At 42.9% G+C, this 20,707-nt stretch overlaps 1 protein-coding gene across 1 annotated transcript in view; it reads right to left on the bottom strand.

Annotated features, from left to right (window-relative positions):
- The window catches only part of FZD6 (frizzled class receptor 6), a 91,685-nt gene that overhangs the window by 18,719 nt on the left and 52,259 nt on the right, over nt 1–20,707 (bottom strand). The window contains exons 3-4 of the mRNA XM_073590107.1: nt 2,451–2,647; nt 594–1,596 (exon numbers count right to left, since the gene is read on the bottom strand). Of these exons, the coding sequence (XP_073446208.1) occupies nt 594–1,596; nt 2,451–2,647 (1,200 nt within the window). The remainder of the gene's footprint in view (nt 1–593; nt 1,597–2,450; nt 2,648–20,707) is intronic.

Here is a 20,707-nt window from a genome sequence, read left to right as displayed (position 1 = left end):
CCTGATAACCAACCTTGCTAACGCTGACAGCTGAGGGTTGCAGCACCCAGCTGTCAGCTTTGCCTGGCTGGTTATTAAAAATACAGGGGAACTCACATAGTTTTTTTAAATGTATTTAGAGAATGCAGGCGCTGGTAGGCCGGGGTCACACTTGCGTGAAACTCGCACGAGTCTTGCATCTCAATACCCGTCACTGCCGCCGGCACTCGGGACTGGAGCACTCAGCTGCACAGAAATACATGCAGCCACACACTCCAGTCCTGAGTGCCGTCGTCAGTGCCAGGTAAAGAGATGCGGCCTTATTAGCGGTAGCAGGCATTGGCTGATGGGAGCAGTAGTCCCATCAGCTGACACCAGAAGCAGTGTTTGCAGAGCTGTCATGCACATGACAGCGTGGCAAACACTGGATGTTTGGGCCCCCCATTCAAGTGAATGTGGTCTGGGTACTGTTTAGGTGTCTGAACCCGAACTTTTTTTAAACTGTTTGGCCGTACCCGAACATCCAAGGGTCCGTCCATCTCTAATATTGAACAAATCCACTATCAAAGAAAAACAAGTTTGATAAAAAAAACAAAAGAAAAAAAAAAAACTACCTGATACGGGCATGGAATATGGTACTCCAGGCAATGGTCTGCAACCCAAGTCATTTCCCAGGAAGATCTAGACAAGAGTTCATGGACATTACAACACAGTAATATTCCTAAAGGAACAAGGTAAGTGCCACTGAAAACGCCAATACGGATCATAAATTTTTTCAATTTCTCTTGGTTCCTCTCATCATGTTGTATCACTTGTCGTACATTGTTTAACGATACAATCCCAGCAAGGAGCAGAGAAAGTCCAATGAAGACGCTAAAACAAAGAGGTAGTAGCACAAAGTATGTGGACACGTTTTGGTCATAGAGTCCAATGAAACAGACACCACTAATATTGTCTCCTTCCACCTTGTTCATGGCCAGAAGTATGATCGTGAGGATCCCAGGAATACCCCATGCCACAGTGTGAAACCACATGGACTTCTGCTCTATGGCCTCACAGCTCCATTTCTGACCAGCTGCCAAATACCATGTTATGGTGAGCATGACCCACCATATAGTCCCAGCCATAGTACAGAAATACAGAAGCATAAAGATGACTGTACAGGCTTTGTTCTGGGAACCAAGTACCACAGTGTCTTCATCTGCAAAGTCTTCATGTGCCTCATTGCAGGAGATAGAGTTCCCCATAGCGAACCCAATGAAGTATATCAGCGATACAATGCTGTAACAGATGGAGTAAAATATAATTGGCCTCTCGGGGTATCTGAACCTTTTCACATCGATCAGAAAAGTGAGGAATGTGAAGAGGGTGGCACAAAGACATATGATTGAAATAATGCCAATGAAATTTTTGGCAAAGTCTAAGTCTTCTTTTGTAAAGTACATGTTAGGGCATGGCGGGGCACAGTGATTAACCCCCAAAAATTTGTAGCCTGTCACTTGGAAGGTTTTCAATTGTCGTGGGCACCAAAATCCATAGTCTTTTTGGATTTTTCCGGCTGGTGTATTTGTGCTTTGTTCCTTCTCTTGTGTCTTTGGTGCAGTACAGTCTTCCAGCCTGGAGAAGAGAAAAACAACGGATGAACCTTTTTACATATTCACTCCTCTATAGAGTTGTTCTGCAATGCAAAATCTGGGAGTAGTTGCAGTTGGTAAAAAGAAAAAATATATACGTATATAAATATGTAGAAAGCCCCTGACATAAACATTACCCCCAATCCATAGAACATAGAATAACTAATCGCTGGAGGTACAGAGATCCTGACAACAGGTGTCGTCTGATATCTTTAAGTATTCATAAAATAAATGTAATAATCTTGGGAAGGCAGTAATCCCAAAGGGAAACTAGCATATAAACCAATATTTGATTTTCCAAATATTACCCTGTATTCCTAGTTGACCTTAACAATAAGCCTTACCGCTACCCCTCCTTAAAAGTTAAAATATAGCCCTTTATAATGAACAATGCTCACGCACCATGAGCCAAAAATGGCCAATTCAGACACCATTTAGGTGGCTAAATTGATAGCTGTTCAACTTCATCCAATTAATAATTGTTTTGGATAGAAAACTCTACTGTTTTCAGTTTTAGAATAATGTCTAAGCCAACTTACAATGTGGTGTTCTCCTATGTAAGGCTATCTTTACATGCCTATTCTGGATCCGTTTGCAACAGATCCAGGTTGTAAAAAAAAAAATTTTTTTTTAAAATTTGGGTCAGCTTTTCATAAAAAATAGTGCCACATCTATCCACTGATCATTTGTGATTTTGCAGCTCATCTCCATTCATATACATGGAGGAGTGTTGTCATGGACATGTATGGCGTGTTTTTGCGAAGTATGAAGACAAATTTTTCTAATTTCAGGTAAACTTCTTTCAAGCATACTTTGCCCTTGCAAACCACCACTCACCTGTCACACTCTAGCTCGGGAGGCCAGGCAATGTCAAAGGTGTCGATCAGGTTCTTGCAGTCGGAGTAAACAGTTTCACACATGGCTCTGCAGGGCAGCACAATATGCTTGGGTTCTGTACATTCAGGAACGAAAGCCATGCAAAGAAATCTGTCCACTTCTGAAGAACACTGAAGATTCATGAGTGGGAAAAAGGGCTGTTGAGACAGAAGTGCACGGGCATTAGTAGAGAAGAGGGTCTTAGTAGTTCCACCTAGCAAGAAATTTCTACAGAGATGTACCAGAATTACATAGCATGGAACAAGGTGGCCTTCAAAGTATTTACAGCTGCAAACCACAAAGAGGAGTGACCATGACATGATGCTTACTAATGCCATAAAGGTTTAGTGCGCTAGTTGTTGGGATGCCATGTCCAATGACTATTTACCAGAAGTGTAGATTAGGGTTCAGCACAGGGAGTGAAAAAGGCCTCATGGTGGGTCCTCAAACTCAATTTTACTTCCATAAAACCTCAGTTAGGGGTTCCTCGGAGTGAGACATGCGGCGGCATCCTGTGTCATGGCTCAACCCTCCCCGCCAACTGTTGGCCTTGGCAAAATTATTTAATGGAATTCAGCATGCGGGATATAAATGTAGTTTACCATCTCAAACCACCAGCAAAGGCCATCATAGAGACACAGTGCTAATAATAATAATAAATAATAATAATCTTTATTTATATAGCGCCAACATATTCCGCAGCGCTTTACAGTTTAACAGTTTCAAAACACAAGTCATAAGTAACACGCTAACAATACAATAATTAAAGCAAAATAAGACGAAATAAGACGACCCTGCTCGTGAGAGCGTACAATCTACAATGAGGTGAGGGAGATACAGAGTACAGGTGTGTATTTACAATGGTGTATTTACAATGAAGGTCCAGCCATCTTGCAGGAGTGAAGGATGGATGGAGATAGTGAATGGGCTACGCACGCACACTTACACAGAGAATGACTTTGATTAGTGAATGTGATAGGCCGCTCTGAACAGGTGTGTTTTGAGGGAGCGCCTAAAACTATGCAAATTGTGGATAGTCCTGATTTCTTGGGGTAGAGCATTCCAGAGGATAGGAGCAGCACGGGAGAAGTCTTGGAGTCGGGAGTGGGAGGTACGGATTAGTGCAGAGGTTAGTCGAAAGTCGTTTGCAGAGCGCAGCGATCGGCAAGGCCGATAGACAGAAATGAGAGGAGAGATGTAAGGGGGTGCCGCACTGTGGAGAGCTTTGTGGGTGAGAACAAGTACTTTGAATTGGATCCTATAAAATTAACATTTCCCCTACCTGACCCCTGCAGCAACTATTGACAAAGGGAATGGCATCACCTAGAGAAGAGCGAATCTCTTGAAATATGTTTGGACCAGATTTGCTAGAATTGATTCAGTCAAAATAAAATTGGGTCTGAATCGAATTTGCCCCAAAAATGCGTTTTTTACACAGCTGCAGCTCCCAGCTCAGTCCCATGCTCACTTCAGATAGGTCTTCTCTTCATTACGAATCTTCCCACGCAGAATAAGCACCATGCTGGGAACGAGGCATATCACTGACATCAATTATGTGTGTCATACCCCAAAAGACCATAGAGTCATGGCCGAAAGTGTTGGCACCCTTGAAATTGTTACAAAAGAAGAGTGGTCCAAAATTCCAGTTGAGAGGTGCAAGAAAACTGTAGCTAGTTATAAGAAGCGATTGATTGCAGTTATTTATTCCTAAGGCTGTGCAACCAAATATTAAGCTGATTGCGCCAACAATTTTGTCCGGCCCATTTTTGGGGTTTTGTGAGAAATTACGTCCAATTTGCCTATTTTTCTCTTTTTGTTGTTATTCCAATACACACAAAAGGAAATAATAACGTGTACAACAAAACATGTGCAATTGAAGTATTTCTCCCAGAAAATTATTCCATTTTCTGGAACAATTTCTAGGGTGCCAACACTTTTGACCATGACTGTATGAGACGTAGTCAGTACTGGAATATTCAAACCGGAGTCCGTTTTGAAGACAAAAGACAAGGCTGATCTGAAGTGAGAGGAAGACTTGACAGGGAGCAGCGGAGGCAGGACAGGTCAGGTGAATATAATTGCACAAATAGAAAAAAATGGGCTAAAAAGCCCTAGCCAGCTCACCAACCACAGCCACAGCACGGAACCTCGTCTGGACCCAACGATAGTTGATAGTAGACAAAAACATAAGGGGTGTTCCAGCTGATAAAATTTCTTGCTTTATTGAAAAAATTAAAATAGTACAGCGGCTTACTCCTCAAGAGCAGATGGATGTGCTATGAGGCACTGAGATACCATAGCACTCATAGCACATCCATCTGCTCTTGAGGAGTAAGCCGCTGTACTATTTTAATTTTTTCTCAGTGCCTCATAGCACATCCATCTGCTCTTGAGGAGTAAGCCGCTGTACTATTTTAATTTTTTCAATAAAGCAAGAAATTTTATCAGCTGGAACACCCCTTATGTTTTTGTCAGGTGAATATAATCCCTTCCTGGACCCATAAGAAATCCAGAATAAAATGGTGACCGGCTATTTAGATGAAATCATGCAAATCAAATCCGAAAAAAAAAATATATCTATCTAAGCTAATATGAATTTTGGGAGAAATTCGTAACAAATTAAAAAGTTTGTCTTGAGTCCATTTGGCCATCACTTATAGCGCCAACATGTCCATCTTGTACAGTCAGCAACAGCTCATTGCGAGTCCAGCATGAAAACATTGTATAAAGAACAGATTACCAGAACCATCATAATAGGAGGACTCCAAGAGCAACTAAACATCTAGCGAGAAAAGTTGTACATCTTATGAAGGAAATGAGCCTCAATAGTGGGGTTCCTGGTTGTCCCAAGATGCAGCTTCAAGAGCGCAACGCTCTAAGCCCTCAGCTTCCTGGATCGTCACCGTTAGGGCTGGCGTGTTCCTGATGACGACGATGTTTCGAGCTAACCTCGCTTCCATGCAGTTAGCAGAGGTGGCTTTGCCTCTGTAGCATGGGACGCTGGAGCTCCCAGAAAGCACAGAGAAAGCTCGTGCCTTCATCTCCTCCCTTCCCTCGGTGACCGGCCATGCAGGAACTGCAGGGTGGCCAGAACCCAGCGACCATGCTGGGATAAGGTGTCATCGGAGCATGTTCGGGTGCTAACAGTGTCTTTGGCGTGCTTGAAAAAATATGCTTGAGTCCTCGCGGCGGCATGTCTCGTGGCTGTTAGACAATCCCTGCATACGTTGTGGCTGACATAAACCTGTAAGACATGCAGTCGCGGGAACTCGGACATATTTTCGAGAACGCCAAAGTCACTCGGTTAGCACCTGAGCATGGCAGGCAACGCCTTATCCGAGCACTATAAAATTAAAAATCCTACTGTTCTTGATAATGGAGAGGCTTTTCAATAAGTTGTAAATTTCAAAGTTGCTTGGTTTTACCAGGACTTTGCAATTTTACCCATTATGAACTTCAGATACCCTCTTTTAAGATTATTATAATATAAGCAGCATGCGAGTATTTTCCTTGGAACATTTCCCTCCATATAACCAGCCAAAGTAAATGACATCTGCTGCACACCTGGCGCCAAACACGATCTCAGGGCATAGTACCATTTTATTTTCTCTGTGCCCTTTGATGGGATAAGCCGAAACATGACCGTAAAAATAATTTCTTAGTTACCAGTAATGGTAAATAGTAACTACAAGATCACATGCATTTAAAAAATAAATGGGCCTTATTTATTGAAAGCTGTCTTTGTTGCCCATAGCAATCAATCAGAGCACAGCTTTAATTAAAAAAAACTGCTCTGGGAAAATAAAAGCTGCGCTGTGATTGGTTACTATGGGTAACAGACAGCTTAGATATAGGTGCCTAACTGCATCTATAAAAATTAATGGGCCCCATAATTAAAAAAAAAATCCTTTTAGGATTTGAGTAGTGGAGTTTGCAATACAGATTAAAACAAATAAATACAAGAGCATACGGCAAAGAAGTATATGTTGTTTAGTGTGTCAGGAGCAATTTCTACCATTTACGTTAATAGTAGGAGGGAAACATTGCAAAAACTGGCCACAGATATTCCAGAACGGCAACACAACAGCAGTTAAAATAACTACTTTACAAAATTAAAGGGGTTGTGCAAATTCCCACTTACCCTGTCCCCTCCCCCCAAAAACAAAATTGCATTATTATATATACAGTCATGGCCAAAAGTATTGACACCCCTGCAATTCTGTCAGATAATATTCAGTTTCTTCCTGAAAATGATTGCAAACACAAATTCTTTGGTATTATTATCTTCATTTAATTTGTCTTAAATGAAAAAACACAAAAGAGAATGAAGCAAAAAGCAAAACATTGATCATTTCACACAAAACTCCAAAAATGGGCCGGACAAAAGTATTGGCACCCTCAGCCTAATACTTGGTTGCACAACCTTTAGCCAAAATAACTGCGACCAACCGCTTCCGGTAACCATCAATGAGTTTCTTACAAGGCTCTGCTGGAATTTTAGACCATTCTTCTTTGGCAAACTACTCCAGGTCCCTGATATTTGAAGGGTGCCTTCTCCAAACTGCCATTTTTAGATCTCTCCACAGGTGTTCTATGGGATTCAGGTCTGGACTCATTGCTGGCCACCTTAGAAGTCTCCAGTGCGTTCTCTCAAACCATTTTCTAGTGCTTTTTGAAGTGTGTTTTGGGTTATTGTCCTGCTGGAAGACCCATGACCTCTGAGGTAGACCCAGCTTTCTCACACTGGGCCCTAAATTATGCTGCAAAATTTGCTGGTAGTCTTCTGACTTCATAATGCCATGCACACGGTCAAGCAGTCCAGTGCCAGAGGCAGCAAAGCAACCCCAAAACATCAGGGAACCTCCGCCATGTTTGACTGTAGGGACCGTGTACTTTTCTTTGAATGCCTCTTTTTTCTCCTGTAAACTCTATGTTGATGCTTTTGCCCTAAAAGCTCTACTTTTGTCTCATCTGACCAGAGAACATTCTTCCAAAATGTTTTAGGCTTTTTCAGGTAAGTTTTGGCAAACTCCAGCCTGGCTTTTTTATGTCTCGGGGTAAGAAGTGAGAGTCTTCCTGGGTCTCCTACCATACAGTCCCTTTTCATTCAGACGCTGACGGATAGTACGGGTTGACACCGTTGTACCCTCGGACTGCAGGGCAGCTTGAATTTGTTTGGATGTTAGTGGAGGTTCTTTATCCAACATCCGCACAATCTTGCGTTGAAATCTCTTGTCAATTTTTATTTTCCGGCCACATCTAGGGAGGTTAGCCACAGTGCCATGGGCTTTAAACTTCTTGATGACACTGCGCACGGTAGACACAGGAACATTCAGGTCTTTGGAGATGGACTTGTAGCCTTGAGATTGCTCATGCTTCCTCACAATTTGGTTTCTCAAGTCCTCAGACAGTTCTTTGGTCTTCTTTCTTTTCTCCGTGCTCAATGTGGTACACACAAGGACACAGGACAGAGGTTGAGTCAACTTTAATCCATGTCAACTGGCTGCAAGTGTGATTTAGTTATTGCCAACACCTGTTAGGTGCCACAGGTAAGCTATAGGTGCTGTTAATTACACAAATTAGAGAAGCATCACATGATTTTTCGAACAGTGCCAATACTTTTGTCCACCCTCTTTGTTATGTTTGGTGTGGAATTATATCCAATTTGGCTTTAGGACAATTCTTTTTGTGTTTTTTCATTTAAGACTAATTAAATGAAGATAATAATACCAAAGAATTTGTGTTTGCAATCATTTTCAGGAAGAAACTGAGTATTATCTGACAGAATTGCAGGGGTGTCAATACTTTTGGCCATGACTGTAATTTGGACAGCTTTGTTTCAAGCATGTGATGCTCATTCAAAGTCACCTGTGGCAAGTAACAGGTGTGGGAAATATAAAAATCACACCTGAAATGAGATAAAAAGGGGAGAAGTTAACTCAATCTTTGCATGGTGTGTGCCACACTAAGTATGGAGAACAGAAAGAGGAGAAGTGAACTGTCTGAGGACTTGAGAACCCGAAATTGTTTATATATATCAACAATCTCAAGGTTACAAGTTAATCTCCAGAGATTTTGAAGTTCCTTTGTCCACGGATCGCAACATAATCAAGAAGTTTACAACCCATGGCACTGCAGCTAATCTCCCTGGAATAAAATGAAATACTATGGCAGGAGACCTGGGAAGACCCCACTGCTGCCACAGATATAAAAAAAATCTATAAAATTAAATATATTTGTGCTACAATTCAATTTACAAAATTGGGGAAAGGGATTAGGGGTGCCAATGATCATCACTAAACTCTATGTTATACTAATATAAAGCCCAGATGGAATTTGATTTTTTCAGAAAAGTTTGGAAAATTTACTTGACTTGAATATATTTATTGAGGAAGGATCTATACAGACTCGCACTAAATCCACTGATTCAAACAGTTATATTTCTATGGAAAGTTGCCACTTTCCAAGTTTGTTAACTAACATCCCCAGAAGCCAATATTTGAGGGCATTTCGTAACTGTTCTAAACCCCAAGATTTTGATAAGGAGGCACACATACTCACCAAAAATTTTTTTAAACAAAGGATACAACAATAACCTCCTCATAGAAGCATAAAATAATGTGAAGGAGGCCCTTCGATCAAACCTCCTTTTTGTGTAAATCAAGTTTATTGAAATGATACAATACACAATCCAAACAAATTGTAAAGTACTTAAGAATGCCTATAATCCATATCAGTCTGAAATTATCAACTGTACAATATAAATGATAACTGTCGTTTCTACTGTAATTAAACTTGCTAAACTGGCAACAGTCAGTATATTGATGAGTTTACAGAGCAGTCAATAAAAGAATATTAACATGTATAGAATGCTTGTGATGTGAAGTTATTTAAGCAACCTTAACAAGAAGATGAGAAGAAAGGAAACAAGAGGGAAAGAAGAGAAAAGAAGAAAAGAGGGGGGAAGGGAGGGGATTAGATGATCGTATGAAATAGAAATTACAAATTAGAAAAGGAATTCAAGCATTCTCTAGACCAGGAAGGCCATAAATCCCTTGACCACTCCGATAGGAGTCAAGATCCGGGATGACCATCCAAGAACCCAGGGTGCCCCGAAAACCATCCAGTCAAATCAAAGGAGTGTTCGTGTATTGAAGAATAACATCAGTGTCCCGATACCCATACTTCCAACCCAGGGGTATCTGTAAAAACAAGCCAGGTAAACTCAGAACGAGAAGGTGACTTTACCTGTTTCCAATACCTGGGGATCAAGTTCCTGGTGGCTGTAAGAAAATGCCTAAGAAGGCCTTTTTTGAATTTGGAAATTGAAATGTCACTCAAGGACAATAATGCAGCTTCCAATGTGGGTCAAATATTGGTAATGGACAATCTATTGTGTAGGTCAAAAATTGCTGACCACAAGTTTTTGATGGGCGGACAGTGCCACCATATATGAGTAAATGTGCCCTCCTCCTGTAGGCATCTCCAACAGTTATCTGGGACTACGGGGAATATAGAGTGGACAGCTGAAGGGCATCTATACCATCTTGCAAGAATCTTGTAGCTCCTCTCCTGTGATGTAGAACATAGTGAAGATCTAAACGTAAAGAGAAGGATCTTTGATCTGTCTTCGGTCGATAAAGATCTTCCCAGGTCAGTCTCCCATTTAGAGAAGAATGGAGGAAAGTCGTGCAGAGGGGTTTGCCCCTCTTGAGTTTGTACAGCAGGGATACGGTATGATCCGGAGGGCTCTTAGACAGGCAGAGGGTCTCAAAGGGTGTTAATGCTCTAAAAAGATTAGTCCGATTAGCCAATTTTATTAAAAAACTTCTCAGTTGTTCAAAAAAGAACCAGGAGCCCGCCTTTAAAGTTACTTAGGTGACCAAATCTATATAGCTCTTGAATAATATTTGGAAGGCTTGTAATCGGGGAGGAGATATATAGGAGAACATCATCTGCGAAGAGTGCCAGTTTGTGTTCACCTGATTGCAATTCTGGGCCTTTAATTCACGGATTATTACAAATTGCGGCTGCTAAATGTTCCATCGTTAGTATGTAGAGTAAGGGCGAAAAGGGGCAGCCCTGCCTTGTACCGTTCCGAATAGGGAAATTTAAACCTCCTTTTTGTAAATGAGGAAATCGAAAAAAAGAATAAACAAATCTTGTACATGCCCATTATCACCTAGTATAATTCAATCATACATACCTTAAAGATTGTAAAGCAGCAGTTAATGAGGCGGCAGAATTCTGCCGCTGGGGCCCGGTGAGCAGGAGAGAGAGGGCCCGCTGCAGGCCCCCTCTGCTCATCGGGCCCCATACGCCAGTAAGGGCAGTAATGCCCTAATGGTGGCCCTGACAGAAAGCACCAGTCCGACATGGACTACATCACCCAGTAGAGCGCACTGGCCGAAGCCAAGGCCTCAGCGCTGATAGAGGAGCTGGAGCAGCCCCTGTCCAGGAGTAAACAGCAAGGACAAGAGCTCGAGCACCAGTTGCAGCAGGACAAAAAGGCCAGTGGGAGCAAAGTCCAGAGGGAGAAGCTGCAAATAGAGTATCAGTGGAAGAGAAAGGTTCATGATCTTCAGAAAAAAACTTGAGGGAGGAAAAAAAAAAAAAGAGAAAAGCTTCCAGCAGCTGAGTAAGATGTGCGACCTGCTGAAGGATTGGGAGGAGCAGCTGAGTTGGGTGATGAAGATGCAGCAACTGCAGGTGGAGGCCACAAACAAGTTCAAATGTCAGGTGGACCGCAACAAGGAGAAGGCGTACGGTGAGATGAAGGAGCAGATGGAGAAGGTGGAGGTTGACCACTCCAAGACAAGCAGAGCCAGGAGTTCAGCCGCTAGCTGCAGGAGGTGAAGGAACACTGCGCACAGCAGATGGTGGAGCTGAAGCTGGAACACGAGCAGAAGAGCTGCATCCACCAGCAGCACAGCATCAAGAGGGACGGCAGTGTCCAGAGCATGAGAAGGAGATCCAGCGGCTGGAGCAGCAGCTGCAGGACGCCATGACAGAGCACGAGAAGAAGGCACAGGGCTGGAGGGAGCGATACGCACAGATCACTCACATCTGTCAGGAGTATGAGCTGAAGATCTGTGGCCTGATGCCTGCGCCATGAGCTGGAGGACACAGACACCTCTCTGAAATCCCAGTTGACCTTCCTCCAAAAGAGGGTGCAGGTGCTGCAGGATGACCTCTCCTTCCATCAGGGCAGACTGTTGTGATTCCCGCGTCCTGTAGGCATCGGCATCAGAAGTGAACTCCGCCCCCATGCAGTGAGCGCCACCCAGCTTAAAGTGTACCGCTGCCCCCCCAAAAGAGATTGTAAAACATCACTGGGGTATATTAAATGGACAATAAGATCATTGGGGACAAATTGTCTATACACCCCAGTTTTGGCTATAAAAAAATCTTGTGACCTGGGAAATATTATTGCCCCGTCAGTGCAGGAAATTCATATACAAAAAAAATAACCTTAGACATTCTTTCAGAATAATATAGAGGGTTTTGTTCCATGCAGAAGTATGAAAAACTCTGCATATTAAAATAACATCTACTAATAATAAAAGGGATATAGAATATACAATCCGTTATTTTATTACATGCACTGCTACAGGGGTTATCCATATGATTAAATGTCCTTGTGACAAACTCTACGTAGGAAGCACTAAACGCACCATGAACACAAGGATTAATGAACATCACCGCAATATGAAGAAAAAAATTTGATGACCACCCTCTCTCAAAGCACTTTACAGAATATCATGTGGCTCAACACAGGGCATAGAAGCAACTGGCAAACAAATTACCGTATTCATAAATGTTGCCGTTAGGGAGACTACATTAAGCAAATGTCGCGAGCTGAGAGCAGCTGGATTTTCCAACTAGATACCAAATTTGTAAATTGAACTATAACACAAACATATTTAATTTTATATGCTAATCCACTAGACTACTGTGGTCGTTGTCTTATTTGCAGCAAGTTCTATTTACGTATACAAGCGCCGCTACTCAATTTATAAAAAAAAAAAAAAATCTAGACTACAGTTTGCCAAAATGTATGCAATCCTAAATCCTTCTGGGAATTCGGCTTGTGCGCAGATGAGATCAAGATAGAGGTAATGAGCCTAGATCTGAATCTTATTGAGCACCTGTGGAGAAATCTTAAAACTGCTGTTAGGAGACGGCGCCTTCAAATATGAGAGACCTGGAGCAGTTTGCAGAAGAGTGGTCCAATATTCTAGTTGAGAGGTGTAAAAACCTTGTTGATTGTTAGAGGAAGCGATTGATTGTAGTTATTTATTCCAAAGGGTGTGCAGCCAAATACCAAGTGTGACGGGTTTACTGCGACAGAGAAGTCCCAGAAGACCACAGCGTATGATTTCTCCTACTCCTTCACTGATTAGAAGCACTTTACCTTCTTATTAAATGTTGCAAATTTCTTTTAGCAGTGCAGGGGTTAATCTGCTTAGTTGAGAGCTCCTGGAGTGTTAGCTCTCAGCTGTGCATTGTCAGCCACTCCCATCTCCTATAAAGTCTGGGCCCTGGCTAGCACTCATTGTCAGAGTCACCTATGCTGCATGGCTGGTGGTTGTTGGTCATAGTTATTGGAGAAGGCATTTGGTGGATTTATCTGTGACTGTCACTAGGTTGTGTGTTATTACTTCCTTTCTTCTCCTACTTTGGTTTAACCCCATCCTCCACTCCCCAATGCATTCCCTTGTTGTATTTGTGAGTATATTTGCATGTTTGTTATTTTTAGTTATCCCTGTTCATATTACCTTGTTAGTCTGGTTGGTGTATTACGGCACACTATTACTCCCCTCTTCCCTGAGTTGTGGGGATGGGTACAGACCGAGGGGAGATTCAGGAGCTAAGGCAAGGTACGTGGCCCCGGCATCTTCACCATCAGAAGTAATCCGGGGAACAGGATGAGCTAGGGCGCCCCTAGCGTTAGGGACAGGGAATAAGTCCCTGGTCCCGGGACAACCGGCAACAGAGTCGTGACATTAAGTTGAGGGTGCCAAACATTTTGTCTGGACCATTTCTGGCGTTGTGTGTGAAATGTCCAATTTGCCTTTTTTCATTTTTTTTGTGTTATTCCAATACAGACAAAGGAAATATACATGTGTATGCCGCCCGTCAAAACGCATGCGCAGCTCACCGATCGACATCACGCAAGCACAGAATTTTTCAAAGCGGTTTTGAGTGATGTTGATGCAACCTCGGGAACATCATTCAAATTGCATTGGTGGCGACAGCCATGACTGAATGATATGAAGCACACCCCATGACTAAATGAGCAGGTACGATCTAACTATATAAAGTGTTTTTTGCACATGATTAGACTGCCGTATTTAATGAAAAAATGTGTTACTGATGCTCATTGCATCAGCAATGCACTGGGGACAGTTTACATGGTAAAAAGGACGTGACAAGCTACCTTTAAATGCATGAATTTGAGTCTAAAAAAAATTATTTTGCAAAAGGGTTTCATTAAAAATGTTATCTATTACAAGCTGTTTTTATTTACTGCATCTTTCAACTTTGATGTGGTCTGTGATGATAAATCCGCTGAGATGCTTAAAAAAAAAAAAAGACAGATCTAGGAGTGAAACTTTTGTCAGAAGTAGCTGACTGACTGATTATCCTAAGGGGAAGCACGCAATGTGGGGTGCAGGTGCAGTGTGGGGTGCAGCACGCAAGCATCCCATAAGCAAAGCATCACAGAAGCTAAGCATCAAGAAAACGGCAGTTATCCATGTTAAGGAATTAATATTCATTTTCTCTCTTCACACAGGTATTCAACTGATCCACCCTGCATGTATTCACTCCATTCACTGTTAGCAAGCAGCCTGAATGGTACAACTCCCCACCTCTGCTGGCTGTCATTTCTGCTGCAATATATCCAAATGGTAATCAACTGATCCACCCTGCATGTATTCACTGTTAGCAAGCAGTCTGAATGGTACAACTCCCCACCTCTGCTGGCTGTCATTTCTGCTGCAATATATCCAAATGGTAATCAACTGATCCACCCTGCATGTATTCACTCCATTCACTGTTAGCAAGCAGCCTGAATAGTACAAGTCCATACTTCTGCTTGCTGTCAGTCTTCTGCTGCTTTACCATTTTGCAACAAATTGTAATGTTTTTAATTTTAAAGCTTTAGCATAATTCATTTGTTGCACTGTATGTAATACTTACTGCTTTATATCCGTGACTGGGGCCTCTCTAGATCTTATCAGGTGGAAGGTGCTATAGCACATAGATGCAGCCTGGTCTAGTGCCTTTGATCATCTAACCACCCCCCTAGTGTGCTGGTTCCAGCTGCCAAATTATCCCAAACCAGCTCCCACAATCCCTCTCTCCCGACCCTGTAGTGTGGCCTATATATGTAGTAGTTCCTAAGGGGAAGCATGCAAGCATCCCATAAGCAAAGCATCACAGAAGCTAAGCATCAAGAAAAAGGCAGTTATCCATGCTAAGCATCAAGAAAACAGCAGTTATCCATGTCAGTTAATCAGGGCAGGAATCAGGCAACCCACACTTTGCTTTCCCCTCTAACCATGTGCTTTATTTCTATCCTCCTGTTCTCCCTTGCCATCCACATTCGCCACCCCATCCCCCCTCCATCACCACTCATACACATCAACCCCTCTATACTTCCCTCTCCCATGTACAGCTCCCATGCACTCCTCACCTTCCTGAGAAACCTCAGCTCATCGTGCCCAAACACATCGTAGAAAAAAACTTACAATTCCAACAACTATTTGCCCTTTATCTTCCTACTCCTACTGATTTCAGGTGACATCTCCCCCAACTCTGGTCCACCATCCCCCAAACTCAACCCCTACCCTACCTCATATCGAAACCACAATAATCTTATTAATATTACTTACACTCCCTCATCTCCATCTTTTAATTGTGCCCTCTGGAATCCACGGTCTGTTTGTAACAAGCTTCCTTTCCTGCACAACTACTTTCTGAACAACTCTCTTAATCTGTTGGCCCTCACTGAAACCTGGATTCAGGATTCTGACACTGTCTCTCCTGTTGCCATTTCCTATGGTGGCTTATAATTCTCTCATAACCCAAGACCCACAAACAGACATGGTGGTGGAGTCGGCATACTCCTTTCCCCACAATGCACTTTCCAGGTCATCCCCCCAGTTCCATCACTCATATTCCCTTCTTTTGAGGTCTACACCCTCAGGCTCTTCCGTCCCCTCTCCCTTAGGGTAGCGGTCATATACCATCCCCCAGGCTCACCCACCCACTTCCTTGACCATTTCTCGGCCTGGCTACCGCACTTCATGTCCTCAGAACTACCAACTCTTATCCTGGGAGACTTCAACATCCCCATTAACAGCCCTACTTCCACATCTGCATCCCAGCTTCTATCACTAACCACCTCTCTAGGCCTCTCGCAGCTTTCAACCTCTGAGACACACAAGGATGGTAACACCCTTGATCTGGTCTTTGTCCGGCTCTGTTCAATCTCCCACCTAAATAACCCACCGCTTCCACTCTCTGACCACAACATTCTCTCCTTCATGCTCACAAATCCTCGCCCACCCCAACTCACTCCTACCTACCACACAGTCAGAAATCTACAAGCCATTAACCCTCAGACACTTTTAGACGCCATACCCTCATCACTGTCCCCAATCTCCTCTTTTTCCTGTCCTGATCTGGCTGTTCATCACTACAACGACACTCTTAGAAGCACCCTTGACCAAGTAGCTCCGCTCACCCTCAGAGTCTCCAAGCACAGAGTAAAACAGCCCTGGCTCACATCGCAAACTCAACTTCTCCAGCGATGCTCTAGGAGTGCTGACGCCTATGGAGAAAAACCCACACACCAGAAGATTTCATCCACTTCAAATTTGTGTTAAGAACCTATAACGCTGCCCTTCACCTGCCAAACAGACCTACTTCACCACCCTGATCTCACTAGCCAACAACCCCAAGAAACTTTTTGACACCTTTCACTCCAGATCCTCACATTTGTGCTGATGACCTGGCCTCCCACTTTACAGAAAAAATAGATAATATCCGTCAGGAAATCTGCTCCCAACCACCAAGTGCTGTGACTCCCATCCCTTCCTGCATCTCCCCTGGCTCACTTTCCACATTTGATCCCATCACAGAAGAAGTAGTCTCCAGACTCCTCTCTTCCGACCACATGCACTACCGACCCCATTCCCTCACATCTCCACCAGTCTCTCTCTCCAGTCGTCACAACTCACCTAACTGCAATCTTTAATCTCTCCCTCTCCTCGGTCATTTTCCCATCCTCCTTCAAACATGCCATCGTTACTCCATTACTAAAGAAACCCGCTCTCGACCCATCCTGCACAAACAACTACAGACCAGTCTCCAATCTCCCCTTTATCTTTAAACTTTTGGAGCGCCTAGTTTACTCCCACCTTACCCGTTACCTCTCCACTCACTCCCTTCTAGATCCTTCAAAGTCCGGCTTCCGCCCCCTACATTCGACTGAAACTGCACTCAAAGTGACCAATGACCTTCTGACAGCAAAACGTAATGGTCACCACTCTCATTCTTCTCGACCTATCTGCAGCTTTCGACACTGTTGACCATCATCTCCTACTCTCTAGGCTCCAGTCACTAGGCATTAAGGGCACTGCTCTCTCCTGGTTCTCTTCCTATCTTTCTGACTGCTCCTTCAGTGTTTTGTTCTCTGGCTCCACGTCATCTCCCCTTCCTCTCGCTGTCGGGGTACCTCAGGGCTCAGTCCTTGGCCCCCTTCTCTTCTCTCTCTACACAGCCCCAATTGGACAGACCATCAGCAGATTTGGCTTTCTGTATCATCTTTATGCTGATAAGAGTCAGTGATAAGCGGTCATAGGAGCGCTTAGGAAGCAACCCAGGGGCAGACAAGGATGTCAGGTCTCCACCGCAGCTCCAGCCCAAAAACCTCCAATAGAGGATAGGAGCAATGAGAAAATGGAAAACTGTCTTAGGAGCACAGGAAAGAGACTCAGACAAGAGATGGGGTTAAACCACAACGCGTTTCGACGGAGGATCCGTCTTCATCAGGTGGAAGTATATTAATGACATAGGAGATGGGGTATTTAAATGGGAAGCAGCCAATCACAACAGTCAAAACAGTCACATGTTATGACAAGATGACATATATTATAATATATTATAAAAAAAAAAAAAAAGATAAAAACAACCCATATAAAACGTGAGATAAAACAGCAGGAGTTAAACAAGTTTTAAATGTATAAAATGTGCAAAAAGGAGCAATAAAATAATATAGATAAAAATGAATCAAATTATTAACAGATTAGCAGACCAGTAAAAAGACCAATAAAAAAGTGAGAACCCATATTAATAGTAAAAGCATGTAAAAAATAGCATCTAAGAAAAACGCACTGATGATAAAAAGGCAAATAAAGTTATCTGGTCACTTTATCAATAGTTAAATTCAGACCTTCAGGGGCAAGTGTGCCAAGCTTGAATATCCAAAAGCTTTCTCTATTGATTAGACTGTTGAAGCGATCAACCACGGTATCAGGTATGTGGTCAATAATCGTTAGTTTCAAAGTCTTTGGATTTTTTTGATGCACAGTTAAAAAATGTTTAGAAAGGCTGTGCAGGAGAAGGCTGTGCAGTAGAAAGTAATTTCGGATATTCTGTCAATGCTGATTCAATCTAGCATGCATCGTTTGTATGGTTCGACCTACGTACTGTAGGCCGCAACCTCATTCAATCAAGTATACCACAAAAATGGATTGACAGTAAACATGAAAATTATTTTTATATGAGGTACCTGTAGTGTTGGATTTAAATTCATGTACCCCATTTAAAATGAAGGTGCAGCAAAGACATTTGGGGGCTCTACATGCATAGCAACCAGGGTCTAGAGAAATTGGGAGAGATGATAGGGAGCCTGAACTCAAGGTGGTGTTGCTTGGTGCAATAAGGTTCCGTAACGTTCGGTTTCTGCGGAATACCGTTCTAGTTCGGAGGGGAATATGCTTGGTTAAAATTGGGTCCCCTTTCAGGATGAACCAGTACTTGGTAAGGAGCTTCTTAATCAACCCATAGGATTGGTTGAAAGTGATAACGAAACTCCATCTACCTAGATCCGTAAGAGAAGAACAAGCGGTTTTATTACTCATAATCTTGCTTATACAGTCTTTCTGTGTGAAGGTTTTGGCTAACCCCATCTCTTGTCTGAGTCTCTTTCCTGCGCTCCTAAGACCATTTTCCATTTTCTCATCTTTATGCTGATGACACACAACTATATACGTCATTCTCCGACCTTACCCCCACTGTACTACAGAACGCCAGTGACTGTCTGTCCGCAGTCTCCAACATCATGTCCGCTCTCTATCTGAAACTCAACCTCTCCAAAACTGCACTTCTTCTGCTCCCGCCGTCTACTAACCCCCCTAAATCTGACATTTCCCTCTCCGTGGGTGGCACCACAATAACACCCCGGCAGCAGGCACGCTGTCTGGGTGTTATGTTTGACACCAAACTCTCCTTCACATCCCATATACAATCTCTTGCCCGCTCTTGCCACTTACACCTAAAGAACATCTCTAAAATCCACCCTTTTCTTACCATGGAAACAACAAAACCCCTCACTGTAGCACTGATCCACTCCCACCTGGATTACTGCAACACTCTATTAATTGGCCTCCCCATTACTCGACTATCCCCTCTCCAGTCCATACGTAATGCAGCGGCCAGGGTCATCTATCTGGCTAATCGGTACTCGGACATGTCCGCTCTTTGCCAGTCCTTACATTGGCTGCCCATTCATTATAGGATCCAATTCAAAGTACTTGTTCTCACCCACAAAGCTCTCCACAGTGCAACACCCCCCTACATCTCCTCCATCATTTCTGTCTATCGGCCTAATCGACCGCTGCGCTCTGCAAACGACTTTCGACTATCCTCTGCACTAATCCGTACCTCCCACTCCCGACTCCAAGACTTCTCCCGCGCTGCGCCAACCCTCTGGAATGCTCTACCCCAAGAAATTAGGACTATGCACAATTTGCTTAGTTCCAGGCGCTCCCTCAAAACACATTTGTTCAGAGCAGCCTATCACGTTCACTAATCAAAGTCATTCTATGTGTAAGTGTGCATGTGTAGCCCATTCACTATCTCCATCCATCCCTCACTCCCTCAAGATGGCTGGACCATCCTTGTAAATACACACCTGTACTTTGTATCTCCCCCACCTCATTGTAGATTGTAAGCTCTCACAAGCAGGTTCGTCTTATGGAGACCTCTATGATTGTCAGTGCCTGCTTGCTGTGAGTGCAACCCAGTGGTTCGCGCTCATAGAAAGTGAGTAAATCTGCTATATAGAGGTGAGCTGATCATCACCTGTATGTAGCGGTGCCAATCGGGTTGTGGCAGCTTCTAGTCTCCCATGAAGGCTAATGAAGCATGCCAAAAGTAAAAAGAAAATGTTTTTAAAAATATTTTAAAAAATAAGTAAACGTTCAAATCACCCCCCCTTAGCCCCATTCAAAACAAAAACAAGAATAAAGTCAAACATACACATATTTGGTATCACCGCGTTCAGAATCGCCAGATCTGTCGATGATAAAAAAAAAAAGGAGGATTAACCTGATTACTAAAAGGAGTAGCAAGGGAAAAAACTCAAAACGCCAGAATTACGTTTTTTTTTGTCGCCGCGGCATTGTATTAAAATGTAATAACGGGTGTTCAAAAGATCGTGTGACTGCCACAATAAAAACTTATTTTCAAAAAGGATCAATCAGTTGAGTGCCAAGTTACTTTATTATTCACTTGGGTCTGGGTAACCTACTTGTGCACCTTGTAGTAGTGCCACGCTATACTTTATATGAACTCATAATGACCTGGAGAATCGTAATGGCAGGTCAGTTTTAGCATTTAGGGAACCTATTAAAAAAGCCAAACAAAAACAAATGTGGGATTGCACTTTTTTTTGCAATTTCACCGCACTTGGAATTTTTTCCCCATTTTCCAGTACACCACATGGTAAAACCAATGCTGTTCAAAAATACAACTCGTCCCGCAAAAAACAAGCCCTCACATTGCCATTTTTACGGAAAAATAAAAAAGTTATGGCTCTGGGAAGAAGGGGAGCGAAAAATAAAAACGCAAAACCGAAAAAAGCTCCGGGGGTTAAGGAGTTAATATAAAAATGTATGGAAGCCCTCCATCCTTGACAAGGACCT

Source organism: Dendrobates tinctorius, unplaced genomic scaffold (assembly GCF_039654945.1).
Source record: "Dendrobates tinctorius isolate UK_male_01 unplaced genomic scaffold, ASM3965494v1 ptg000116l, whole genome shotgun sequence".
Lineage (NCBI taxonomy): Eukaryota > Metazoa > Chordata > Amphibia > Anura > Dendrobatidae > Dendrobates > Dendrobates tinctorius.
This window is presented reverse-complemented; position numbering and strand designations above follow the sequence as displayed.